We start from the raw sequence: 25,675 nt of genomic DNA, 5'->3' as shown, positions 1-25,675 counted from the left end.
TTAGCTGCAATGACTTTACTCATGTGAAAACTTGAGGCCCAAAACTTGACATCATATTAATAAGTTTATTGATGTAATGCAGAAACAAACAGTAGGCTACTAGCAGTAGCAAAAACAATTGTTATGAATGGTATTTCATCCACTCAGCTTTGTATGTTAAATTTTTTAAATGCAACATTATTATTAAACAAGTTTACATTCAAAGCTTCATGTGAAACAGTCAATACTGCTATCCACCAGTTAAACAAATATACCACAAATAAGTTGACTGCTGTATATGAAACCTTTTCCCTCCCACACACAGGATCATTTGGTTGATCCTCCTATTGTCATGTGTGCAGATTTTTACAATCATCATGATCAAACAGCTGCCTTATGTTTAATGATCTGGAGTCTAGATGACACAGTACGTGCAACCTTTGCTGGATTCTGCACCATACGAAATTTCCAGTGATTATGATATTCTACTTTAAAGCACCCATATCTAGATATGAACTGATCATGTCAGAATGTGTTCAATTCAATGACTCAGCTTTCAAACTGTAATAATCTCTGATGAAATAATACTGCTAAATAATACTTATTCATACTTAGTTTTTACAACCTACAATACAAAAAATTAAAGGCATGGTGATGAAATATTAGTATAAATTAATGTTTCAATTTCATCAAGATTTAAAATTATCATAAACTGGAGGGTCCCCATTTAACTTTGGCAGAGTTGATGTATCCTCTCTGCCAACAGCAGGCAGTGTAGGATCCTGATTTTCTCTCTGTGGAGCTCCTCTGGACTCACTTGTCCTGCCAACTTGTCAGAGAAGTAGATCAGGTCCTGCATGAAGAGGCCCACAGCCCCTCTGGGTGCAGAAGGCATCTGTGTCAGAGTGCCAGAGTCAAAGTGAAAGTTGATGTTCTTGGCCCTGGGGAGCCCCGGTCCCCGCTCCTCAATCCACGTTAGAGGTCTAGAAGAACACAGATGAAATTCATGTTTGAAAAAAAAAAACCTCACCCCTTTCTCTCTTATTAGGCCCGTTTCCACCGCAGGAACTAAGGGGTAATTTTACGGGGCCGGGGCCGTTGGTGCGTGTCTCCACCGCAGGAACCACCCCCTAAGGACAGAGTTCCGGAACTTTTACAGGGGCTAAACAAGTCCCTGCCTCGGGGTAGGTACTCAGAACGGCCCCGAAAGACTCCTGGCTGGGGCTTGGGGTTTACTTGGTGCTGATTGGATATACTCAAGGAGGGATGTGACGTGAACAGAAAGCTACAAAATAGCCGGCATTTTTAAAACTCAGCAGACGAGGGTTAGCTCGTTCATATAGCTTCCGCCGCCATGTAAAAAAAACTCACTAAATGGCCCGTGAAAAAAATATTCTTTCCAGCGGATATCTTAGTTACAACATGATTGAGCTAGCAAAGCAGTTTTGTGTTGCTATGTGTGGTATTTATTCAGTTATGGGAAATCACGATGTCTGGAAAGCATCAGTAGTGGCTGCAGCTGACAGGGACAGCTCACAACAGCATCTGTTAAAAGCCTCCCGTTGTCGGATACGACATGAAACTACTCCAGTTAGCTCAATCATGTTGTAACTAAGACATCCGCTGGAAAAAATGTTTTTTTCACGGGCCATTTACTGAGTTATTACAGACACCGCTATCGGCTAACAGCTAACAACGTCCCTACGTCGCCCCGGTCAAAATGGTCGCGCAACGATTACGTCACATCCAGAGCCCGTAACTTTACAGGAACCTTCCTCGTACTCCGCTCTCTCAGTGGAGACACGGCGGTTGAGAGAGCCGAGCAAGAGGACGTTCCTGTAGTAGTTCCTGCCCCCCAAATAGTACCAGGAACTTCTTCAGTGGAAACGGGCCTATTGAGAAATCTTGAAAATTCTGATCTGGCCTTTTCCCTGGCCACCACCGTAAGCAGTGCGGTTGCACTGGGGCCCGTGGGGTGGATGGGCCCGTGGAGAGAGCGGGCCCTTGCAAGTGATTCAGATTGCAACCTTAAATATATACCTGTGTTCATAGAGAAATGATTAAAAAAAGGATGTTCCTAATTCAAAATGGTGCTATTTGCTATATATGTCCTCGAAAAGGCAAACCCATTTACACCATGGTCTATTTTTTTAATTTTCATTTTTTAAATAGCCAGTAGCTATCTAAAACTAAAGCCCTGTTTCCACCAAACATTTTTGGTATGGTACCTTTGGAACCAAAAGTACCCTTCAGACATAGTACCTAGACCCTTGTGTGTGCTAGGTACCCCAACAGAAGGGGTACCAAAAATGGTAACCGTTAGGAACGGTTCCATTGGTACCATCCACAACTTTTCGCAGCGGAAACAGAAAAAAAGCTCACTGAACTGAACCGTACCGTACTGCTCGGTGGAAACGGGGCTTAAATTATATGCTTTTTCTACATAAACTAAAAAATCTATAAATAAACTACTAAAACTATTCAATTAAATGATTAATTTCTTACTTTCTTTGATAATTTTGTCAGTTATGTAATGGTCATTTCTGGTTAATATGTATGCTGATGTTGTCCAATGTCAAGTCTCTATTTGCGTCAAGACAAGTGCACGATAGCATGCACGAGGGCCAGTCATAATAGTGTACACTGGAGCCCGTTCTAATTTCCTTACGCCGCTGCGTAGCATTGCTAAGAGTAGACCAAGTTACAACCTCCAGTCCTGAAAAATGAGGCCAACGCGGCTGTGGGAGAACCTGCAGTTCCTCTAATGACCACTTGAGGCTGGCTCCAAAACAGAGTCAATCCCCATTATATATATATATCCCCATGTTAAAATGTTCAACTTTACAGCAGAAATAAACATGTTTACAGCCTGGTACAAAAACAGTTTTAGTCTCTACAGCTAATTTAAACATCCATGACAACTGTACAGGGGTGAGTTTTTATATAACTCATCTGTTTACATTTTATTAAAGCTTAAAGTTACACATTACTGAGGGTGTGGCCACTTTGAGTGGCAGGTGGGTGCCGTCCGTTGACAAGTCACTACCATGGCAACGTTGCTTAGATATCGTACCATGGCGCAACCCCAGATTCACAAAATTAGGTGTAGCAGTGGCTGTCACTATTTCAGTGTGGTTTTAGTTCATGACAGTTAACTGTAATGTGTGGTCATCTGAAAAATCTGTATTTGGTTGAACTATAAGATTCTCTAAGGAGTCGGATATTCAGTATTTCCGGTAAGTACATTTTGTTTTAAGACTTTTAAGCCCATATTTTGTCCGTGAAAATTAGTATTAGCATTTGGACAGATAACCATAGCTGTAAATTAATTGTGCTAACCAAGCTAGCTGCTAGCATTACAGTTCGCGCCACCCTCTTGTCCAAATATGGTCACTTCTGACTCTAAATATGCTAGGCTGACCAAACGTCCTCTTTTGCCCGGACATGTCCACTTTTCACGTCCCATCCGGGGCGTCCGGGGGTCTTTTATAAACTGATGATAATGTCTGGTTTTCCGTGTGTTTGTGTGTGTGTGTGTGTTAGAGTGCGGCACGGGCAGCACATTTCTGTCCGAACCCGAACCGAGCCCGACATTATTTAATGATCAAAGCACTGAGTTTGTGTCACACAGTGGTTACAGGCTATTTAACAGGCCGGGCGTGCACCGTGGGTGCTCAGCTGCGGAGTGGGAGACCTCCGTGTTTGAGACGGGAGCGGGTGGCGGGAGCGGGCGGCGGGAGGTCCGACGCTTCCAGCGAGAGGAGAGGGAGAAATAAAACAAAATAAGATAAAATAGGAAAAACCTGTCTCCCTCTTTTATTTTATTTTCAGCGTTTAATCAAGGCGGAGGCTGGCGGCGGGAGGTCCGAGACTTCCAGCGAGGGGAGAAACAAACAGCCAATGTGTGTGTGTGTGTGTTATGTTCAGGTGTTGTCACGTAAATAACAGTGCCCAAGCAATAAACAGGACAGACGATAGGATTTTATTTATTTTTACACTACATTTTCACTGAAAGCTGACCGAATCCGACCCGAGCCCGAATACAATTTATAGCTACATTTTTGACCAAACCCGGCCCGACCCGTCGGGTGCCATCGGGCTCAGATCGCTACACTCTAGTGTGTGTATGTGTCCCCTATCTATAGGGGCCTATCTGAATTTCTGTCTTTGAGAGATATTATTTTGTAATATAACTGACTTTTCTATCCATACATATAAATTTTAAATATATTAAAAATGATAAGGCATCTTTGAGTAAACTGCGAGTATCATTTAAGTAGGCTATGTCGTGGCCGGGCCGAGTGTCCTCTTTTTTGGAAATCAAAATATGGTCACCCTAAAATATGCAAGAGCGACAGTCAAAATGCCACACTCAAGGCTTTAAAATGAGAGTCAACAAACCAATGGTTGACATCATGTATACAGTCGAGTCTGTTCCCCTGTCGATATTTGCCTTCCGTATACGACAGCAGGTTTTTGTATTAGTGGCATATGTAATCAAGCTTCCCAGGTGTACCTTTGAATCTCAGATTTTAGGGAAGTGCACAGACATCACTCCCTTCTATAGAGCAATGTGAATACACTTCTCTTGTGAGAAATATGCACAGCCACTGCCCCAAAGAAATTCTTTTTAACTATCAGCTTTAAAATGTTGATTTCCACTCAATTTCAGCATGTGGATATAGGGAAAATCACACCATAGAATTAAGGTAAGCTTACTGCTACAAAAGTAATGTAAGTGGGACATCAGTTGAAGGCACTGACGCAAAAATTAGTCTGAAAGTGTAGAGCTGGGTCCAAAACTGTATTAAAGTATACTGTAGCAAGTAAAAATTACTGTTGTTTATGCTCTTTAAGGCTATTGCAAGTGCTGTTTGGTCAATATAGTAAAGTTTTTAGTAACTGCTTCAAAAGCCTTTCTACTATATATGTAATAAATCATAATTCCCTCTTTAATATCTTTTTCATATTGCTGTAAAAACATCAACAAATGTCTCCATCATACATTTTACAAGATTACATTTGAACACATCATGAGAACATTATTATTTACCTTCTCCCAATACTCATTTTTACTTAAGAGACCTTAAAGGCATCATAATATGATTAAATGCAACCTCTGTCAGCAGTTAGATCCAGCCACAGCCTGCCTACAACTGCCGTGAATTGGTTCTCCTCCTGCTGATATCAGCACAGACTTGTTGTCCACAATGTAGCATTATCTGAGTTACAAATCGGCCTTAAACTATTAAGAATGGATATCTCCCAAAACCATTGGTGGCCAGTCGATCAGCACACCCATATCTGGGGGTTTATAATCCTTGCTCATCCAGGACACTGGCTGCTTTAAGTAGAGATAGCGATTTAATTGCATATGGGGAGATTTTATAGTGGCTGTGCGAGGGGGAAACACAGGCTAGTGTTAGCTAAATCAAAACAACTCTGCCTAATTAGGCTAATTAACAGTCACAAGCTTGACACATTGTTATGTAAGCCAAGTAACATTATCAGAACACTTCTGTAAGAGAATCTTACCTTACCATGTGGGCAGACAGAAACTTTTTAACTCCTCATAACTCTTGTCGTTATAACATTTTATAGGGCATAAACAACAGGAAAACACATTTTTGTTTGTGGGGGACTTAAAAAACTACCAGCTGTTTAAGGGGAAAAAAATTAAACTGAATATTTGTGAGCATTTTTAAAGATTTGCATCTCCAGTGGAAACCAATGGACTGAGACACACAGACAGAGTGGGGAAGTCAGAAAGTATTGAGGGCCAGAGACTAACACATTTTTGGTTTTAGTCTTTTCACTGAATTTTTCGACCATTTATTCCATCACTGTGGGAGACATACATGCAGACAGAAATATCCTCTCTCACCTGTTGTCAGCAGTTAGCAGCTTTGCAGTTGTCTTCCTGTAGTTGTTAGCAGGGTCTTCCTTCATGGTTGCTGCGATTACTGACAGCTCACCGAACAACTCGACCAACCAGGTGAGGCGAGCAATGCCACCGAAAACCTGGGAACCGAATCCAGGATTCAGAGGCCCACCTTGAATGAATTAATATACACACATTATTACTAGGGGTGGGGGTGGGGGGGGAAACGATACAGCAAAGTATCACGATATTTTTGTGCGGCAATATCGTATCGTCACAAAGTGCAGTTTTGATTCTTTAATTATACAGATCATTAATATTACAAATACAAATCTAATAATTTAAGGTAGCCTACCTGAATAATATAATCAGCTGATTTTTCAGCCCACTACATACATTTTGCTGCAAAAAATGACTGAGGTGAGATGAACAGACTGAAAACTTTATCTTATTAGATAAAACAGATGTTGACAAAGTTTTCCTTTGGGAACATTATTTGCAGTTTAATATATTTTATCACAATACTCAGCATATCGCAACACGTTTAAAATTGCAATAGTATTGTATCATGACTAAAGTATCGTGATAATAGCGTATCATGGTGCCTCTGGTGATTCCCACCCCTAATTATTTCTACATTTCCTTATTAGAGCTGGGTACTGAAATTCAGTACTTTATAGGCACCAACCAAACTGTCTTGATAGTACCATCCAGTATCAAAAAATGTCTTGTCATTCAGTACCAAATTCAGATACTAAAGTTGTTAATCTCATCAACGTCAGTGAGCCAATAAGCATGCAGCATGCATGATGTGCCAATACCTTAAAGTGCTGGTTATTGGCAGTGTCGAGGTATCCAGAAAAAACACTAGGTTACGCCATGGGTTACACCTATGTGTATGTTTTGTTGTATATTGAGAGGCTGTCGCATGACTACATTATTTGCGACCCGGCTACATTTCACCAGGCTCAATCCCAACAGTGCACAAAGCAATAAATGCGAGTCGGTAATTGCTGCCAAGACTGACAACACGACAAATCTTTTCATTTAACCTTTATTTCAACAGGGAGGTCCACTGAGAGCGAGCTCTCTTTTTCAAGGACGCCCTGCATGCAATACATAACACACACAATTACAAAATTACAAGGTACATAAACATGAGAGTACAGAATACAAAAAAAATACAGTCTTTACAACGTAAAAGTGAAGAAACATAACATAGTAGATACAGACAAGACTAAAAATAACAGGAGCAAGACTGATCTCTAAGTAAAACCTCATCAAGTAGCACCTTGAAGGACTCGATGGAAACCAGATTATCTAATTTAAGTGACTCCTGGAGTGACTCCTGGAGTCTATTCCATCTGTCAGGGGCATAAAAACTGAAGGCGGTCTTTCCTAGTTCACATTTCATACGTGGGATGTGAAGTCTAAGCTGTGTCTGTGAACGTGTATTATAACCAGAAGTACAAAGTTTTAAAAGTGAGGTTAAATATAAGGGAATCTTTCCACACAAGGCTTTATAAATGAATAAAAGACAGTGCTGTTCTCTGCGAACTTCGAGAGAGGGCCAGCCCACTTTTTCACATAAAATGCAGTGATGGGTAAGATACCGATCCCCAGTGATAAAACGTAAGGCACTGTGAAAAACTGCATTAAGAGGTTTCAATGTGGAAGCTGAGGCATGCATGTATATGACATCACCAAAATCAAAAACAGACATTATTGTGGATTGTACGATGGTCTTCCTGCTGGGTGAGGTGAAACATGACTTATTTCTGTATAAAAAAACAATTCTTACTCTTAATTTCTTTGAAAGGTGTTCCACATGGGTTTGAAAAGAAAGCTTGGTGTCCAACCAAATGCCCAGGTATTTATAAGACTCAACAGTTTCAGTTGACTCACCATACAGGGTTTGAATACTGAGACAGGAGTCATTTAGTTGCGACCTTGTGAACCACATAGCTTTAGTTTTACTGGGATTCAGGACAAGCTTGTGGGAAATAAGAGACGATTGAAAACAGTTAAAAGCAGATTGCAGACTTGCAACGGTTGATTTAAGAGTGGGGCCAAAACTGTATAAAATTGTGTCGTCCGCATAAAAATGAGCAACACAAAGTGGTGAGGGGAGTAAAATGTTATTAATATAAAGAGTAAATAAAAGTGGGCCCAGGATGGATCCTTGTGGAACACCTTTGCCCAAAGAAAGAGAGCTGGATCTAGCACCATCTGCAACTACCGCTTGTGTTCTACCTGAAAGATAGTCAGAGAACCAGCTGATAGAGAGACTGTCTAGGCCAATGGATGATAGTTTGCCTAATAAAATATTATGGTCCACCGTATCGAATGCCTTAGACAGATCGATGAAAAGAGCTGCACAGTGCTGGTGATTATCAAGGCCGTTTATAATATTATTAACAAGTGTTGTAGCTGAAGCAATCTAATGAAGCACTTGACAGTACATGGAATAAACTTAAGAAAGTTGCTCCATGTTCAACTGCAAGAAGAAGACCGTGCCAGACGATTATCCTCTCTGTGTCCTCCTGCCACAGGGCCTCCTCCTTCAACATGTCCTCCACCTGAGTCTTCCTCTGAAACTACTAATGAAGGCAGCAGTGCTATGACTGGGACTTCAGCAGGTACCGTTCATGTTTAGAAAACAAAAAAATCTGGCTAACTTGTCACAGTACATGCTTGCTTACCAAAGTCAAGTTAATGTTAACTTGCGCGCTATTTTAGTCCTATAAGCTGGGACCTACGTAACCTTAGATATTATTTGTATGCGGGTATGGCTTATGGCTATAGATGGCTAGTTAAATCAATTCACACTGATTCACTGTATTGGTAACAATTTGTTCCTTTGTACTCTTATATTTTGTTGGAGCAGCAGTGGCTCCAGAGACAAGGCAGTTGTGGTAATCTGAAGACAGCCAGTTTGATTTCTGCCTATTAAAAGTAGCATTTATTGATATTATGTAAAAATATCAAGGAGATGAAAAACAAAACTTAATTTTTTTTCACTGTGATGTGTAATGTCATCTTGTTAAAACCGATTTCATAAAAGTGGTATCAAAAAAGCATCCTTTCAGTATCGGTATTGATATTGAAAAATTCTGAACAATACCCATCCCTATTCTTTATTGACGTTTAGCTTGAGTTCCAACAATTAAATGCAGTTCTTTTTGCAGATTCTTTGTGCAACTTCCACATTAGACTGGTGTACATTAAAGAGCATTTTCATTCATACTTTCATTGCCAATTTTAACAATTGCGCTGAAAGTTTTGGTTAGAGTTCAGAAGTATCAAAGTGACCACAGAGACACACACTCCTGTCTCTTACCAGTAAAATGAAGAGTACCTTCCTGCAGGATTTTTCCCTCTACCTCTCTCTTCAGTTGTTTGTATTCTTCTGACAGCAGCTCGATGTGTTCCTCATGGAGAATCACTCCTGACACACACACACACACACACACACAAATGTTTACTGAGATAGAATGAGATGTGCTAACTGTTAGTTGTGTTTTTGCAAATATGTCACTGAACCCAAGGTGACAAAGTGCTGATCAGAGGATGAGCCATTTATGAAGTGCAATCAGGAAAATCTTCACCCCTGGCTTCTTCCTCACAGCAGAAGATGTTCATTACCCCTATAACATGACATTAATCGCATTCATGATGGTGTCTGAAACAAATTCATTGACTTCCACTACAAAGGGGATGAGCTACCTCTGAATTACTGCACTGAACCCCACCACTGAATGGTCTAATTGAAAGTACCCTGTCCGGTGTGCCTGCATGTGCCATCCGACCTCTGTAGCTCATCCAGAATGCAACAGCCTGGCTTGTCTTCAACCTACTCAAGTTCTCCCACACTACACTGTTACTCCACACCCTTCACTGGCCACCACTTAGGCACGTCACAATACCAGAAATTCAGTAGTCAATACCAATACCAGTGAAATTCCACAGTTCTCAATACCCCAATTCCATACTACCGTTAAAAACAAAAACAAAAACAAAACCATACATGTAATGTAGTTAAACATACACTCCGTTATTAAAAGCACTGAAATCAAATTTCATTTAAGCGTTATTATTAATCTCTGATGATCCGCCCCAAATGCAAAATACTAGTCTGTGGGTTCATGAAATTTTGTGGGGGAGGAAGCATATATTAATACACAGCCTAGAGCTGGTGCTTCTCAAAGTCAAGGATGCTTCCTTGGTAGAACGGGTCCTTTCAAGTCAGGTCCTACAGACACTAGACAAGACTCCTTCCTAGCATTCGGTTAACACACATTGGAACAGGCTAGCAAGAGCCTAGGTGTGAGCCATCAACAAGCTTGTAAACTCTCCCCCCTCCAACTGCAGACGTTTCCTCTCCTGCCGAATTCTTAACTTGTTCTTGGATGAGATTGATCTTATTATCACTCCATCTCTACAGTTGACCTCCCCTGCCCCTCCTTTAACAGTTTGGATTGCTTCAGACCAATATTACTGCAGGAACTTACGAAAACTGTGCCACTCAAGAATCCCTCATCGTGTCTTCTTGATATAATCCCAACAAAACTGTTTAAAGACACAATAGAATCACTCAGCCCAACACTGCTGACCACCATCAAAAGCTCTCTGTCCTCCTAAGTTGTACCTGATCTTTTCAAAACTGCCTGTGTTGAACTGCTGCTGAAGGGCCCCGGTTTAGATCCCACATATCTGAAAAACTTCTGGCCTATGTCCAAACTCAACTTTGTATCTAAAATCCTAGAAAAGGTAGTACTGGAGCAACTATTACTTACACTCAACAATGACAATCTATTTGAAAAATTTCAGTCTGGTTTCGCAAGGTGCATAGTACAGAAACTGCCCTCCTTAGAGTCACAAATTACTTGCTGATGGCTGCAGGTATTGCAGGAACTGCACTGCACTGGTTTTCTTCATACATAACCAGCAGGCTTTTTGTCACTGTTGGGGAATATTCCTCAAGAACTGCTCAGATAAAACATAGAATACCACAAGGATCAGTTTTGGGACCTGTTCTGTTCACCCTTAACATGCTGTCCCTGGGCCAGATAATACGTCATCACAACATCTCTTTAGATAGCTACACAGATGACACACAGCTCTACCTGTCTTTTAAACCCTCTGACACCAGTAAATTAGCATCTCTTTATAATTGCCTATGTGATATGAAAAGCTGGATGTACTAAAAATCTCTTCAATGCCCCTGAACATGTCTCAAAACAAATTCAGCCTTCCATCAGCCCCATCACTCTAAACATAACATCAGTTGTAAAAAAAAACAAAAACTGGGTGTTATTCTGGACAGTAATTTGACCCTGGAGCAACATGTAAAGAACATAGTCTAGTCTTGTTTTTACCAGCTGATGAATATCTCCAAATGTAGGTCACTCCTGTCCTACAATAACACAGAGAAAGTCATACATGCTCTTATATCCACTTTGTCCCCACTGAGGATACACACATGCATCCTTCAAAATTCTCAGAAGGAAGGACTCCCTCCTCGGTAGAATTCAAAGGATCTTTGACACTGAAACCGTTTTTTGGTGGGATTCGATGGAGTACGCCCCTTTTACATTGCCTATTCAATAACGTGCTGTTATGCCACCTTGCCGTTCTGTATATAGGGTACAATCGCGGAATCAGGGTACAGAATTGTCTCACCTCTGAGCCACGAACGGAGGTAGTAACAGGCCCAAAACAATGTTTGTATAAATGGAACAGCCAGCAGGAAGGGATCATGGGTGGCATAGGTGTGACGTTTTGATGGCATCTTATGTGTGCGACCCACCGCAAAACATTTAAACAGTAAATGTCAGCAGTTAACGTAACGTAAAGAGCAGCGGCCAAAAATGTTGAGAAAACAATGAGGTCAAGGACCAGAAGACGAGATCAGCTGCCATTTAACAGGGACGGTAAATGATGCTATTATTATTGTTTATAAATCGCTGCCAACGGGGATGTTATATGTCACACTGGGCACACCTCTTTTGATTCTGCGATGCCAGCATGCTGTCCATAATCGCACAGTGGAGCAGCATAATGCCACCGTTGTTTGGTTCTGTGCAAAAATGCAAAGGAGGCATAAAGAAGGTACTTCATAGCGGCTCTGTAGCGGCATCTCTGTGTAAACAAGGCTGTGGCCTCCTTAAAATTCAGCCGTTTAAGGACCCTTCCTTGACTTTAAGGAGCACCAGGTATATTTACATATTTAACCTCCACTGTTGTTGCTGTTCTGCACTTGTACACATTGGACGTTAGGGTTGGTCTTAGGCTATTTGTCCCGCCCCTCCTCCACTGTGACTGGATGGTTGGGTTTAACTTACAGTAATGAGTGCAGTGTTTTACCCAAAGTTGAACATTTTTCAACTCTTGGCAACCAGAAAAAAAAAAAACACTAAACATGTAGCTCTCAAAGCAGAATAAACACTCAGCGCTCCATCACACTGCTGGTGTTTCTTACATAATGTAAATATGCAACGTTCACATTGCAAAGAATACACAAAACACTCTAGCCTTAGGGAAAGTGTTTTGGTGGATACACAATGGTACCAGGTAGAGTGCACTTTGTGTAAGACAGAACACTACTAATAAAATATGCTGGTCTCAGGAAAAAGCTTTTCTTTTCAACGAGTTGAGGCAGAGCTATTTCTGCAGCTGCACTTGTCGCCATCTCCCATGTGTGTTTGTCGTTGTCCCTCTGTGCTGGAAGCTGTTCTTCTGGTCTTGGCATTTAATGGCATTTAATGACTACAACACTGGTAGGTGTACATGCTGCCCCATCATATCTAGAAGAATTGTATCTCTAGTACCTATAGTACCTAGGGTACTGGAGAAAAAACAAGAGTACCATTACATTTTAGGAATTTTGGCATCAACTTTGTACCAAATCAAGACACGCATCAGTTTTCGTGACATCCCTACTGCTGGTGGCTGCTTAACTCCAATTCAAGACTGGTACTTACCTACCCTGCTGTGAATAGCTCAGGCTCATCCACAGCATACACCCTAACCCGCCCACAAGCTCTCCTCCTGCCAACTGACTTGCTCCTGCCTCTTTACAAGGGCATCCTTCCTGTCATTCAAATAAACGACATCTGTTTTCTGGCTCCAAAGGGCATCAGAAGCTCTGTAAATCTTCCCTCACAGACTGAAAACTCATCTGTTCAGACTGCACCTTGGCCCTTAACTCTTTCTCTATCGCTCATCATCTCTAAATGTAGCACCTGATACATGATAGTGATATAATGTCCCTCCTGTTACTACTTACACATTGTTACAAAGTGCTATCACCTTTTTCCTGGGCTAAATCCCAGAGCTCCACAGCAGCCTTGTAGGTCATGGTCATGGGATACTCGACACAGACGTGTTTCCCTGCCTGCAGAAAAGTTCTGATGAGACAGGACAGAGGTTTCTCTATTAAATTTGGTTAAAAAAAAAAAAAACAGAACTTAAAATTTTTCATATGCCCTTGAAGATGAAGCCTATGACAATCAAAAGTTCCTTTTGATTGTCATAGACTTCATCGTGCCCCCAAACACTCTCTAGCGTGTGTTTGGGGGCACTACGAAGCCCGCTGGCCTGCCCAAGCCCGATCACTGCAGAACTTTGTCATTTTCCCGAGTTCTGATGTGTGTTGCCAATTTTCGTGAGTTTTTGAGCATCCTCAGCCCCTCAATTTTATGATGGCATAGTAGAATAAAAATGATCTCTATAACAACAATTAGTTCCTTGCACTTTCAGTGCCAGGATGACACATATAATGACAGGAAAACATGCTCCCAGGAAAGCATGCGTCCAAATGGCATGAGGTTTCACTTAGTGCTTCTCAAAGTCAAGAAAAGATCCTTAATTGACTTAATTTCAAGGAGGCTATGTCATCAAATTACCAAGGACCAAGTCCTGTCTTCAGAGAATTTTCAAGGATGCATGTGTCTATCCTCAGTGTGCATGAAGTACACACAGTTCTTTGTGCATGATTTGCCGGAATTGAAGGCAGGGCCTCTTCAAAGACGCACACCTGGGCACTCACTAGCCTATTCCAATGTGAGTTCACTGAATGCTAGGAAGGAGTTTTGCCTAGCCTCTGATGGACTCGACTCGGAAGGATCCTTCCTACCAAGGAAGCATCCTTGACTTTGAGAAGCACCAACTGAATGGATTGATGATTATGAGAATGATCGTATTCAGTGGTCACTACACCTTAGCCTACCTGAACACCAAGGAGACATTTTCAAACAGATGGCAATCCAGGACCACTGGCCTTTCACAAGTCTGAGACACTTAATACATTTTTCTTCTTTGATTTTGTGTAGGCCTTTTAGACTCTTGCACATTACCTGATGTTGTCCTCATGCGACACATTCTCAGTGCAGATGAACGCCACCTGAATGTCTTCTCTGCTCACAGCCTCTTCTACTGAGATCTGACTCACTCCCTGCTGTCTGTCCAGGCTTCTCCTGTCCACAAAAACATCTGTCAGAATTATCAGGATCAAAGAGATAGCTCCATTCTGAAAAAGCCAGATAGTGTGTCTGTATCTGTATGAATTGTGCTGTATTAGCAAAAACTGTTTTTTGCTGTTTGTCCTTATTGCCCTCATTGATTAAAGTGGGTAATGACAATTATATTCACTGGGTGGCAATGTCGTAAAAATTTATCGATCTCTGAAAGGAAAGAATAGAACGTAAACAAATTAGCAGAAAGTTGCTCTTCTTCTCTGGACTTTAAGTGACACTAAAAGTTAAGGTAAGAAAACACAGATTGTGTGTGAATGGGGGAATATAACATGTAGCGTAAAAGTGCTTTGAGCACACTAATTTGTCATGGTGTTCTCTTGAAGGACTTTAGTGTCAACATCTGGTAAAAAAAAAAAAAATGTTGAAAGGCTTTGCTGTTGTGAAACATATCTTGATGATGTGGTCATTTACAGCTCTAGCTGGTCCCAGTATATGTCCCAGTTAACTGATGTGTTCCACAGGTTAGCTGCTGCTTACCTGACCTTGAATTTTGCCAACTGTGAATTTGGGCAGACTACAGTCGCCTACTCGGTCAAGTTTGTGGGCTGTGGAAAAGTCTGCCCCATTGGAGCTTAGGTGGAAGCTATTGAGTGCATTTACATGGACAGTTTAATTCCCTTTTCATTCGGAATGAAAGTTCATTCCTATTAAAAGTGATCTTGTAAACACCTAATTCAGAATGAAAATGGCCAATGCGATTGAAAATTCAATCCGATGTAAAGGGCTGGAATATTCCGTTTCTAATTCCGAATGAAAGAATTTCTCACACTTGTATACACTCATTCCTCTTTAAGTTCATTCCGCTCTTTCTGTGCATGCTCATTTCCTTGCCCTTCTGACACGATGACGTATATAGCGCGCATAGCAATGGGCTGAGATAGAGCAGTCGGACTCGTTGCACTCACCGGTTTCCATTCGCCAAAGCAAGGTCTTCTATCTCCCTTCTTCGACCTTCTACCTCCCTTCTCCTCCTCAACAGAGGAAGCATTTGCAGAACAAGGTTGTTGTCGTACTGCTGCTTCAAGAATATAAGCAAAACAAGCCCGAAAAAGGCACTAAGAACGGCGTCGTCAAGTATCTTGTTATCCGGAGCGAGGACAACAGTGTTTTCTTCCAGTAAACATAAACACGAAACATCTGCCCCGCCCCCTATCCAATCAGAAACCTTCCCTGCCCCAAACCTTACGCAGACCCGAATACAGGCGATTAAAAGGCGATTAAACTGATCTCCTGTGTAAACTCTCATTCGGAATGAATATTTCTCATGTAAACTACCTGGAAAGACTTTAATTCCAAATGATTTCATTCAGATTTATTTCATTCTGAATGAGAAGCCATCATGTAACTGCACCCATTGTTAACTTTGTTGTCCCTGTGTTTCATCATGTTTCCTTGGTGTGGCAAGATACTGTAGGAGTTTCTGCAAAAACTTTGCAACTGTTGCTGCTCCCATGAGTAATCTAATTAGTCCTAAGGTTTTATTTGTCTGGTCTGCTTCCTGCGAAATTGCCTTTGAGAACCTTGAAGCACGGTTACGTCCTGCTCACTTGAGCTGGGGCACAAAACTTTCCAAGTTAAGTTTCATTGCCCTTATTCATTATCTGTGCTGTGAAAACATCACTATTCCTTGCTGCTTCAGCCCATGTCCTATGTTACCTATGCCTAGAACAATAATTTCTAATGGTTATGTGTGCATAATGGTGAGGATGTGTGTGTTACCTGGATATGAATCCTCTGACACTGAGTTTCTCTGCAGCACTGCCAGGTAGAGGAGCTAACATGTCTCTAATCCTCACCCAACCTGCTATGCCAATGCCGACAACCACCGCTCCAAACATACTGAGAAACAGAAAGGAGGTGACACAGGGTGTCCATGACATCAAAAGTAAATTTTATCTCAACAGCTGTCCCAGTGGTAAATCATGAGGATAAAACTAGCAGAGAACTGTGACCAGTATAGCAGAGCATTGTAGTAACATCAGACATGAATTCCCCCTTCCTTCCTATTCCTGCCTGTTTCTTAGAATAGAATCATCCCATTTCATCTTTACATCTATTTTTTAGGCAGTGAAAAGGCTTCCCTCTCAGAAAGAGGTGATAATAAAGATTATCTGGTACTTAGGCAGGAATCATACTGAATTTATACGTTTATGAGTATCTAAAACCCCAAACCACTTTTTTCAGCTGAAAATAAATGTATATAAAATGTATATGTAAACTATTCGTTAAGAAGTTCTGATCATTTACTTTTTCAAGTTCCTTTTGTAACTAAGGAAGTTGGCAAAAAAGCTTTCATGTTCCGAGCACCATCCGAGTGGAATAACTTACCAGTAACTATTCGTTCCTTGTCATCATTTCCCTTATTTAAAAAAATTCTGTTCTCTCATCTCAAACCTAATTGTTTTTGTTTTCATTAAAACTCTCACTGTTTTGTTTTGTTTTGCCTTGTTTTGCTGCTATTATGTATTTTTGATTTTATTTATTTGGTAGATGAAGGCTATAATATTTTTTTGTTATCTGTGTTGTTGTTGCTTGTTTGTTTGTTTGTTTTGTTTGGTATCAGATTGTTTGTTGTTTGTTATGTAACCGTTATACTGTATATTTTGTGTGTGATTTACTATCAATCTTTATTTATTGAATGTTTGTTAGGACCCCCCCGAAAACGAGATGATGCATCTCAAGGGGTTTATCCCTACCCTACAATAAATTTCTTCTTCATATGGGTACTTAGTCTTGTTGTTGATGGATTCGGGTCCAGATCTTGACACCTTTGTGCAAAGTATGTGAATTATGCATATTGTATTATTAATAGGCATAGTGCCTGCCCCTTACCACAGTTTTGGAGGCAGGGCTCTGTTCATTGCTATGAAAGTTGCTCAGTGGTGCATAAAGCCAAAAAAGTTTGACTTCCCAGGTATAATATTACCCAGATGTTCCACATCAGTGGGCTCGCAGGGAAAGCATACAAGACACTTAGGCTGTAGTTATATTGACTTATATAGACTTACATAGACTACCTTCAGAATTTTATCCATTCAGTCAGATAACATTTCAAAGTCTAGAAGAGCTGCACAATTGAAGTATTTTATCCCCATTTAAGTGAGTGAACTGGAAGTTAGCCGCAATGTAAAACTGGCTTCAAAGCCCAGCACAATTACTCAGGGCCTGCCCCTCCCCCACACTTCTCTGCACACACCCCAGTAAAGCCGCTCAGTGTTGCCGCAATTTTTGGTGGTATAGCACCAAAACAAAAAAACAAACAAAAAGAGACACCTGTAAAACTGCTGGCAGGACACCTCAAACTGCAAACAATGGGAATGATGACTTTTTGGATTATAAAATATTTCTATAATTGTAAAACTTTTTTTTGAGCTTAGAAAAATTATTTGAAAATCTGTGACATCATCACAATGTAAAGTCTATGGGCCAAGTGGGAACTTGCAGGCGGGGCCAGTGGGAGAAACACTACTGTGCATATTCAGTGGGTTGCATACTGCAGAAGTAAACCCGGAAGCTAAACACTTTTTTTTTTTTTTTTTTTTAAATAACTCTCTCTTTATTTTAAAAGACAAAAGCCTTCATAGAGACAAGGGTGTTTCAAATTAAATACAGATACACACTGACATCCCTTGCTTTTCTACACTGAATAGTGAGCAGTGCAAAAGAGAGAGATATCAACATCATAAAGAAAAGAGAAAACAACAAAACAGATAGTTACACATCACATCAAAGTTTTTATGCTGGGGGGGACAAAGATCTATATAAACATATTTAAGATCTTACAAGCAGTTACAGTTTTGACAGCTTTTTGTTTTTGAGTGCATTGAACTGAAAGAATGTATTGCTTGAACAAGATTAATCATTTATATTGTGTGTCTTTTTCTAAATGTGTGTTACGTTCCATTAGACCAAACAACACATTCCTTCAAAGCAAGACAAAACCTTCATCAAGATTTTTAGAAATAAAATCACACATATTAAGCCAGAAGTACTACACAGAGGAGCAATGCCAAAATAAATGCACAATAGTTTCAGTACGTTCAGAGCAGAAACTACAGTTCACATCAATGTCTCTCTTAAATCTTTTTTTCAACATGGTCATTAGCAGGATGGAATTTATTAATTTGTTTAAAACAAATTTCTTCAACTTTATTGGTGATTATGTATCAGTTAGGTAGAAGCCAGATTTTCTTCCAGTCCATATAATCCACAAATTTATTTCAGTATGAGATCACATATGGAAAAGTAATAACATCCCTTTGGAACAGAGCCCTTGTCAATCTGTTGTTATTACTAGAATTACTGGAAAAACAAATTTTGCCTATTGGTGTGTCTGATGGAGATAACAAGGATAATTGTTGGATATTAACCCTTGGTTGACATTTAGAGTGTTTTCACACTTGATCCTTTTCAGCCCTCTAAGCAGACTCAGAGCGGCTACTCAGCAATTTTTTGCGCATATGTGAACAGAGAAACTCAGACCCCTCTGAAGTGAACCGAAAGTCCACGGTGCGGTTTGCTAAACCTGTGCCTTGTGAACACAAAGCGGTCCAGGTTCGCTTTGCTCTTTGCCACTGTATTAGCCCTCTAGATCACATGCTGTTGCACTGGGACACCTGAAAAAACAGACAAAACCACACTGACCTGTTGCAAGAACGCAGGACGAGGAGTAGTTTGGTCTACGGAAGATAGTGCACGTCTCCAGATGTGAAATGTAGAATACACCAAACAGATACAGTCTACAGCACACAGAAACGCAAAGTTTTTCCCCCACTTTAAGTACATCTGAAAGCGAGGGGCTTCATAACCACACTGCAGTGCCATGTCAGATTAAAAACAAAACTATATCAATATATTATAGGCTATAGTCTGGACAGAGAGAGGACTGAGGCTCCATCAGAGCTGGAGAGTCCTTTTTCAAATGACCTGACAAGGTGAACACAAAAAGAACTGGGTCCCTTTTCTGTTGGTCCACTTTTTGGTCCACTTTAAAGGGACTGAGTTTCGGTTAATTTAAAAAGGACTAAATGTGAAAACACCCTAAAACAGCATACAGACTCCAGAGGGTATTGCACCAAAGACTTTTGCATAATACCCCAGTGGTACAGGCATATTATATTCTGACAAAAACTCATCATAAGAATAGAGAAGACCTTCCTTATCAAATATCTGAGCAACTCCATTGGAGTGAACAGGCGCCATCTTGACATCTTGTACTAGTTATTATTAAAACCTATGGCTCTGGAATATGAAGTAGTGATAGGGAGAGTTTTAGACCCCAATAAGTACAAAAAGTGTTGTTTTTTACCGTATCACAAATAAATAAATAAATAAATAAAAAACTTTCTGTTAAACTTTAAATCATTTCAGGTCACATGTTGACAGGTTCACACAGGACATGCAGTTATGAAAAACTTCTAGCTCTGCGCTACTTTTGTGTAACATACTTCTACCAATTACTGCTAGGCTCTACATTCAGGAATGACAAACAAAGCTACAAGAAACATCTTACACAATGTGTATGGGTGTGGCAGTGAGTAACTCCAACACTACAACCATATTTCTACACTGTGACGGTTATGGTGCTGCTTAGGTGTGAAAATGCCACATTACGGATTTACTAATAGGAGTTAAAGACTAAAAATTAGGGATGCACGGTATTGTTTTTTTTTTTGCCGATATCCAATATGCCGATATGGACATAGGCTATCCACTTTTTCCCCACCTAATTTTAGTGATCATCAAGTCTCTTCTATAGTGGAATTAACATCATATTATGCATGCATACTTTTATCGCGATGGCCCAGCTGCAGATGGAGACATGACAATACTTTTAAATGTAGGCTATGTAATAGCATTCATTATGCAAAGTAAGAAAAAGCATCTTGACCAATTCTGATTTCATTCACGTTAAAGCCAATATTGGCCGATACCGATGATGTGCCGACATAATTGTGCATCACTACTAAAAATGCTTTTCATGAGCAAGTAGGAGCTTGACTGCACCTCAGTGTTAAGTAACCCTGTTAAGTAATGATGATAAATTGTGGATGGTATGACATGTAAGCGATGGAGCACGCACAACTGGTGCCCATCTCTTTCTCGTATGTGTTAAACTTTAATCAGAAAGACAAAACTGACAGCAGAGTCCACGCAAAATACGATAACGTTAGGACTCCGTGCTGATATGAATGGGGACAGCTCCAGTGACTTGCAACCTAAAATCATGCAGAGTAGATGCCATGTGCATCGTCATATGGCAGGACACAGTGCCATACTCACTGACACAAAAGGATAAAACGTTATTGCTGTTGCCGTACCTGGTTTTCTGGAGCTCCTCTGTGACCCACACGAAGAAATCTAGGTATTACTGTTGTGCGTAAAGTGTCTCGTTAGAGGTGACATAACATGAACGCTTGTCTAACCAGTGTATGAATGAGGAGGGCCCGGTGTTTCTCTGTCAGTACCTCTCACCGCCTCAAGGCGTAAAGGCGCGCCTGTTATGACGCAGCGGTGGCACCGGTGTACTGCTGGGAGAGGGGCGGAGCTGTCTTTGTAGACCCATCTTTACTTATCACTGAATATCATAATCAGTTTTCAATTTAATAATTTATTAATGGACATTACCAAAAGAATGCAACAATCCCCGTTCACCAATCCTCTTTTTTTTAATTAATTATTTTTATTTTATTTCACTTCATTTTATCATTATTATTTATTTATTTTTTGCATTTGTTAAAATTGTCTAATTTCATTTGCTTGAATCCTGCGTCGTTTTAAATCCGGGATCAACGTTGTAAAGCACTTTGTAACTTTGTTTTGAAAAGCGCTTTATAAATAAGGTTTATTATTAGTATCATTATTCAAGAGCACGTGCCCCGTGCACAACACTGTCAGTCCTTCTAACTTAGTACATGGCAGGAAACATCAGATTGATAGTAAAGACACTAGACACTATTTAAGCTCTTTCTTTGTCATAATGATGATCTGCATGTATTTGCTGACTTCAGGTGATTGTACCTGAATGAGGGAGAAAAAAGGCAGGACACTCCCTCCTCACTACCCTCCCTCCCCTTCTTTAGGTAGGCATTTTGTGCTCTGGGATTCTGTTTAAGTGAATTGATGGTCATTCTTGAGAACTTGTTTTAAATTATATCTTTGTCTGGCCAGATATTTTATGACTATTTTTCTGTATTAATTACATTTTTGCATATTTTTGGTATATTTTTGTCCCCTCCGTTTATTTCGGATATGTAGTTGAATACTCCCCTAGAGTCATTCTGATAGTACCCATTAATTTGTGATTTTAGATGATTGTTCTGTCTTCTTATGCCATGACTGATTTAATGATTGTTTCTTCAGCTTACAAACAATCAGACCATATTGAGGAAGAAGAAAGCAGGACACTCCCTCATCCCCCCTCACTACGTTCCTTCACCTTCCCCTTGATGTAGGAATATATAATTATCTGTTGTGGTAATTCTCATTTTAAAGATGATGTGTTATTTACAACTATCTATAGTGATAGGCTTTGTACACTGTAAAATATTCGACTGTACATTTACGTAAATTACTGGCTACTACTCGCATTACTTTCGCAGTAAATTACTGTATCATTTTTACAGTAAATTATTGTGAAATGACAGCTGTATACAGTGATGTCACTGTAGTTCTGCCCACGTATTAATGTGATTTAGCAGTATGCTCCTGTAAACTTACTTTATCTGTAACCTCACACTTAAAGCCCATTACATCACTAATATAACAGTACATTCCTGTAAATTACTGAATTTAACTGTAACTTCACAGTTTATGTTCATTGGATTACTGTGATTTAGTCGTATGCTCCCGTAGAATTATTGTATTTTACTGTAATCTCACAATTAAACTCCAATTTCTGTAATTTAGCAGTATGCTCCTGTAAAATGACTATATTTAACTGCATTAATTTCACAATATAATTCTGAATTTGGTTAAATATCACAGTAAAGCCTGAGAGGTGATAATTTATATTATTGTGAAATACTATAGTTACATATTGTAACTCCCTTGAAATAATTTGCAATGTACCTAATGCGATATGTCTGATTGGTTGTATGATATGTGGTATTCTCAAGTGCTAAGCATGACATGTGGAGTCTATTCAGCACATTATCCACCCTGCTGCTGATTGGATTCAGTGCAGCTGCAGCCTTGTTAAAAGCACCTGTGCATTGTATCGTATAGCAAACCAGATGAAGCCATGGGCGAGACACATTGTTTGTAATGTTTCAAATGAAGACTCAATTAAAAGAAGAAGCAATTCAACCCTCTTACTTGCTATCACTGCAATAATCCTGTTAAACCAAATTATAGAGGCCTATTGTACTGACGAATCATAAACAGTATAAAATACATTCTGTGAAATACATGCATTTGATTAGCCTACCAGGCCGATGGACTACATCTGGAAATATGTACATTAGTCTATATTTCTTCATCAAATTGCTTGTATACTTGAATATACAGCACTTGGCCAAGCTGACTCTGATTCTGAATGTGTCTTGGTACATACAGTCAACCCATTCTAATGCTTTGGCTTTATCTTGTAGGCGACTGGAAAGAAAATGTGATTGTGAATTGAGTTGAACATTTTCCGTGTACTGGATGCTGTAAAAGCTGTCATAAAATCCTGTTTGTACAATAAAAAGTGTTCAACACTAATATAAAATGCTCATCTTCCTTGTACCATTCACAATAAGTGTACGGTAACTATGACATGTTTTCATATGATAATTTTGACAGAAAGCTTTAATGCCTACAGGCATTCAGCGGAGGCCTTGCTCACCAAAGATGCGATACATCAGTTGACATCACTGTTCTGAAACTTTCTTGCAATGTCAACTGCTTTCAATCTACAAAGAATGTTTCTTCCTGTATATAAAGTCTGAGGGCGGCTGTGAAACTGCACCTACTTAAGACAACAAAGGGGTTTGTCTTGGTGCATCAGTACAGTAGACAAACAAAAAAGGATGGTGGGGGAGATACCTGCACACAAATATAACTGTGCCAAAAAGCCACAAAAAGGTCTACAGGCTGAGATCTATGCAAAAATAGTCTATTTATTTAAGGCATTTGTGCACAATTTTAAATAATATAAATATAATATAATATTTAAAGTGCAAAAAATAAAGAGATAAAGAGCAAGTAAAAACCGCAGCAAATGTTTCAGTCCTTGACTATTATCAGTGCTACTGATATGAGTGTTCCACAGAACAGATATAGACACAGACAGATTCCTACCAGGTGTGATAAATCTATCAGCTGGTGCCACTAATTAGATGAGATCAACTCTGAGGAGCAGAAGCATGACTACCAAATCACAATGACCTGTCATACGATTACTATTCACATCCTCAGGTACCAATATATGATAGCAGAATATAAGAACAAAAATGTACAAAAAAATCACAGCTATACACAGAATGATAGAAAATAAAAAGGCAAAATATGACAAAGCATGCACAGATAAATAGACTGTTTTTGCATTGATCTCAGCCTGTGGACCTTTTTGTGGCTTTCTAGCCCAGCAACATTGGTGTATAAGTATCTCCTCTGCCGTCCTACCTGTATATAAATATAGTTACTCTTTCTAGCTATCCAAGACAACTGTGTGAATTCTCTTTTCACACTGTATTCATCCAATTACAACACAAGTGTCTTCTTCTCCTGTTTTTTCACCATCATTAAGCTTTTGTTGTTACTCAAGAGAAGAGCAAGTGTGTCCCAAGTCTTTCAAGAAGTAAAAAGAAAAAGCATTTATTATTTTCAAGATAAAAAAGATTCCATTTTACTGCAAAAAATAAACAAACATTTCTATATTTTTCCATTTGCATCATAGACTAATGCAGTTTTGTATAAGTTACAATCTGTACAAAGTGTGCAGTATTAATGCTTCTAAAAGGAGGCCCTTCACAGCGATATTATCACATGGTAAATAGAGCTACATTTAAAACCATTAATTTAGGTTCAGTAACGAGCATCTGTCCATATTACAGTAGCAAGTAATAGAGCATTCTGAGAATATTCTCGGGAGATGAACATGTTGAGGTCCATAGGCAGTTGAGCACTGGCCTCAGCTTGAGACACACCCAGAGTTCTCTGGACTGTGAGCTATAGATAAGGTAGATACAAACAGTCCTTTCTTTTTTTCCCCCCATTGAGTCTGGAGTTTTTAGAGCCACAAGGTTTAATTACTCTGCTGCATTTCTTTGAGTCTAGTAAATGGCCCATTATAGTAATAATAATGCATTTTATTTGTTAGGGCGCCTTTCAAGCCACTTAAGGTCGCCTTACAGCAAAGATAAAAAAGCATACATCAAACAAGAAACACAGCATACAAAACATCATACAAATACATTAAAATAGGGGGGAAGACAGTAAGACAGTGTAAGAACATAGTGCATTTGATCAGATGGAATGGGCAAGTCTGAACAGATGTATTTTGAGTGGGGCGTCGGTGGCTTAGTGGTAGAGCAGGCGCCCCATGTACAAGGCTGTTGCTGCAGTGGCCTGGGTTCAACTCCAGCCTGTGGCCCTTTGCTGCATGTCACTCCCTCTCTCTATCCCCCTTTCACACTTGACTGTCCTATCAAAAAAAAAAAGATGTGTTTTGAGTTTGGATTTGAACAGATTGACAGGTGTGGTGTTGCGGAGGTCGGGGGGGAGTGAATTCCAGAGCTGGGGAGCAGAGCGGCTGAATGCTCTGCTCCCCATGGTAGCCAGGGGAACGGAGAGGTGGATGGAGGAAGAGGATCTGAGTGTGTGTGCGGGTGTGGCAATGTGGAGGAGGTCAGACAGGTATGGAGGAGCGAGGTTGTGAATGGCCTTGAAGGTGAGCAGTAAAATCTTGTATTGGATACGGTGTGTGATGGGGAGCCAGTGGAGCTGCTGCAGGATGGGTGTGATGTCGTGAGTGGATGGGGTCCTTGTGATGATACGAGCTGCTGAATTCTGTAACAGTTGTAGTTTATGGAGAGTTTTTTGTGGAAGACCGAACAGGAGGGAGTTGCAGTAGTCAAGCCGGGAGGTGACAAGACTGTGTACCAGAATGGCAGCTGTGTGAGGTGTGAGAGAGGGGCGGAGGCGGTTGATGTTGCAGAGATGGAAGTAAGCTGACCGGGTTATGTGGTTGATATGAGAAGTGTAAGAAAGTGTGCTGTCGAGGATGACACCCAGACTCTTGACCTGTGGGGAAGGAGAAATGGAAGAGTTGTCAATAGATAATGTGAAACTGGGG

At 40.2% G+C, this 25,675-nt stretch overlaps 1 protein-coding gene across 1 annotated transcript; it reads right to left on the bottom strand.

The window, feature by feature from the left end:
* Positions 1 to 20,858, bottom strand: blvra (biliverdin reductase A). Its single transcript, XM_050074851.1, has 7 exons — positions 20,718 to 20,858; positions 16,117 to 16,236; positions 14,218 to 14,337; positions 13,172 to 13,269; positions 9,201 to 9,308; positions 5,864 to 6,032; positions 1 to 962 (listed from the first exon to the last, which is right to left on the bottom strand). Exons 2-7 carry the CDS (start codon positions 16,233 to 16,235, stop codon positions 707 to 709), a joined length of 870 nt encoding a protein of 289 aa, XP_049930808.1. The 5' UTR covers position 16,236; positions 20,718 to 20,858; the 3' UTR covers positions 1 to 706.
* Positions 20,859 to 25,675: the final 4,817 nt, after the last annotated feature.

The sequence above is a fragment of the Epinephelus moara genome, chromosome 21 (assembly GCF_006386435.1).
Source record: "Epinephelus moara isolate mb chromosome 21, YSFRI_EMoa_1.0, whole genome shotgun sequence".
In the NCBI taxonomy this organism is placed as follows: Eukaryota; Metazoa; Chordata; class Actinopteri; order Perciformes; family Serranidae; genus Epinephelus; species Epinephelus moara.
This window is presented reverse-complemented; position numbering and strand designations above follow the sequence as displayed.

Excerpts from the sequence above, each read along its gene's own strand:
- blvra (XM_050074851.1), bottom strand. The coding sequence starts at position 16,235 with ATGTTTGGAGCGGTGGTTGTCGGCATTGGCATAGCAGGTTGGGTGAGG. Across the intron at positions 14,338-16,116 it reads GTCAGAGGATTCATATCCAG|GAGAAGCCTGGACAGACAGC; the intron begins GTAACACACACA and ends TTTTGTGGACAG. Across the intron at positions 9,309-13,171 it reads GGATTTAGCCCAGGAAAAAG|GAGTGATTCTCCATGAGGAA; the intron begins GTGATAGCACTT and ends TGTGTGTGTCAG.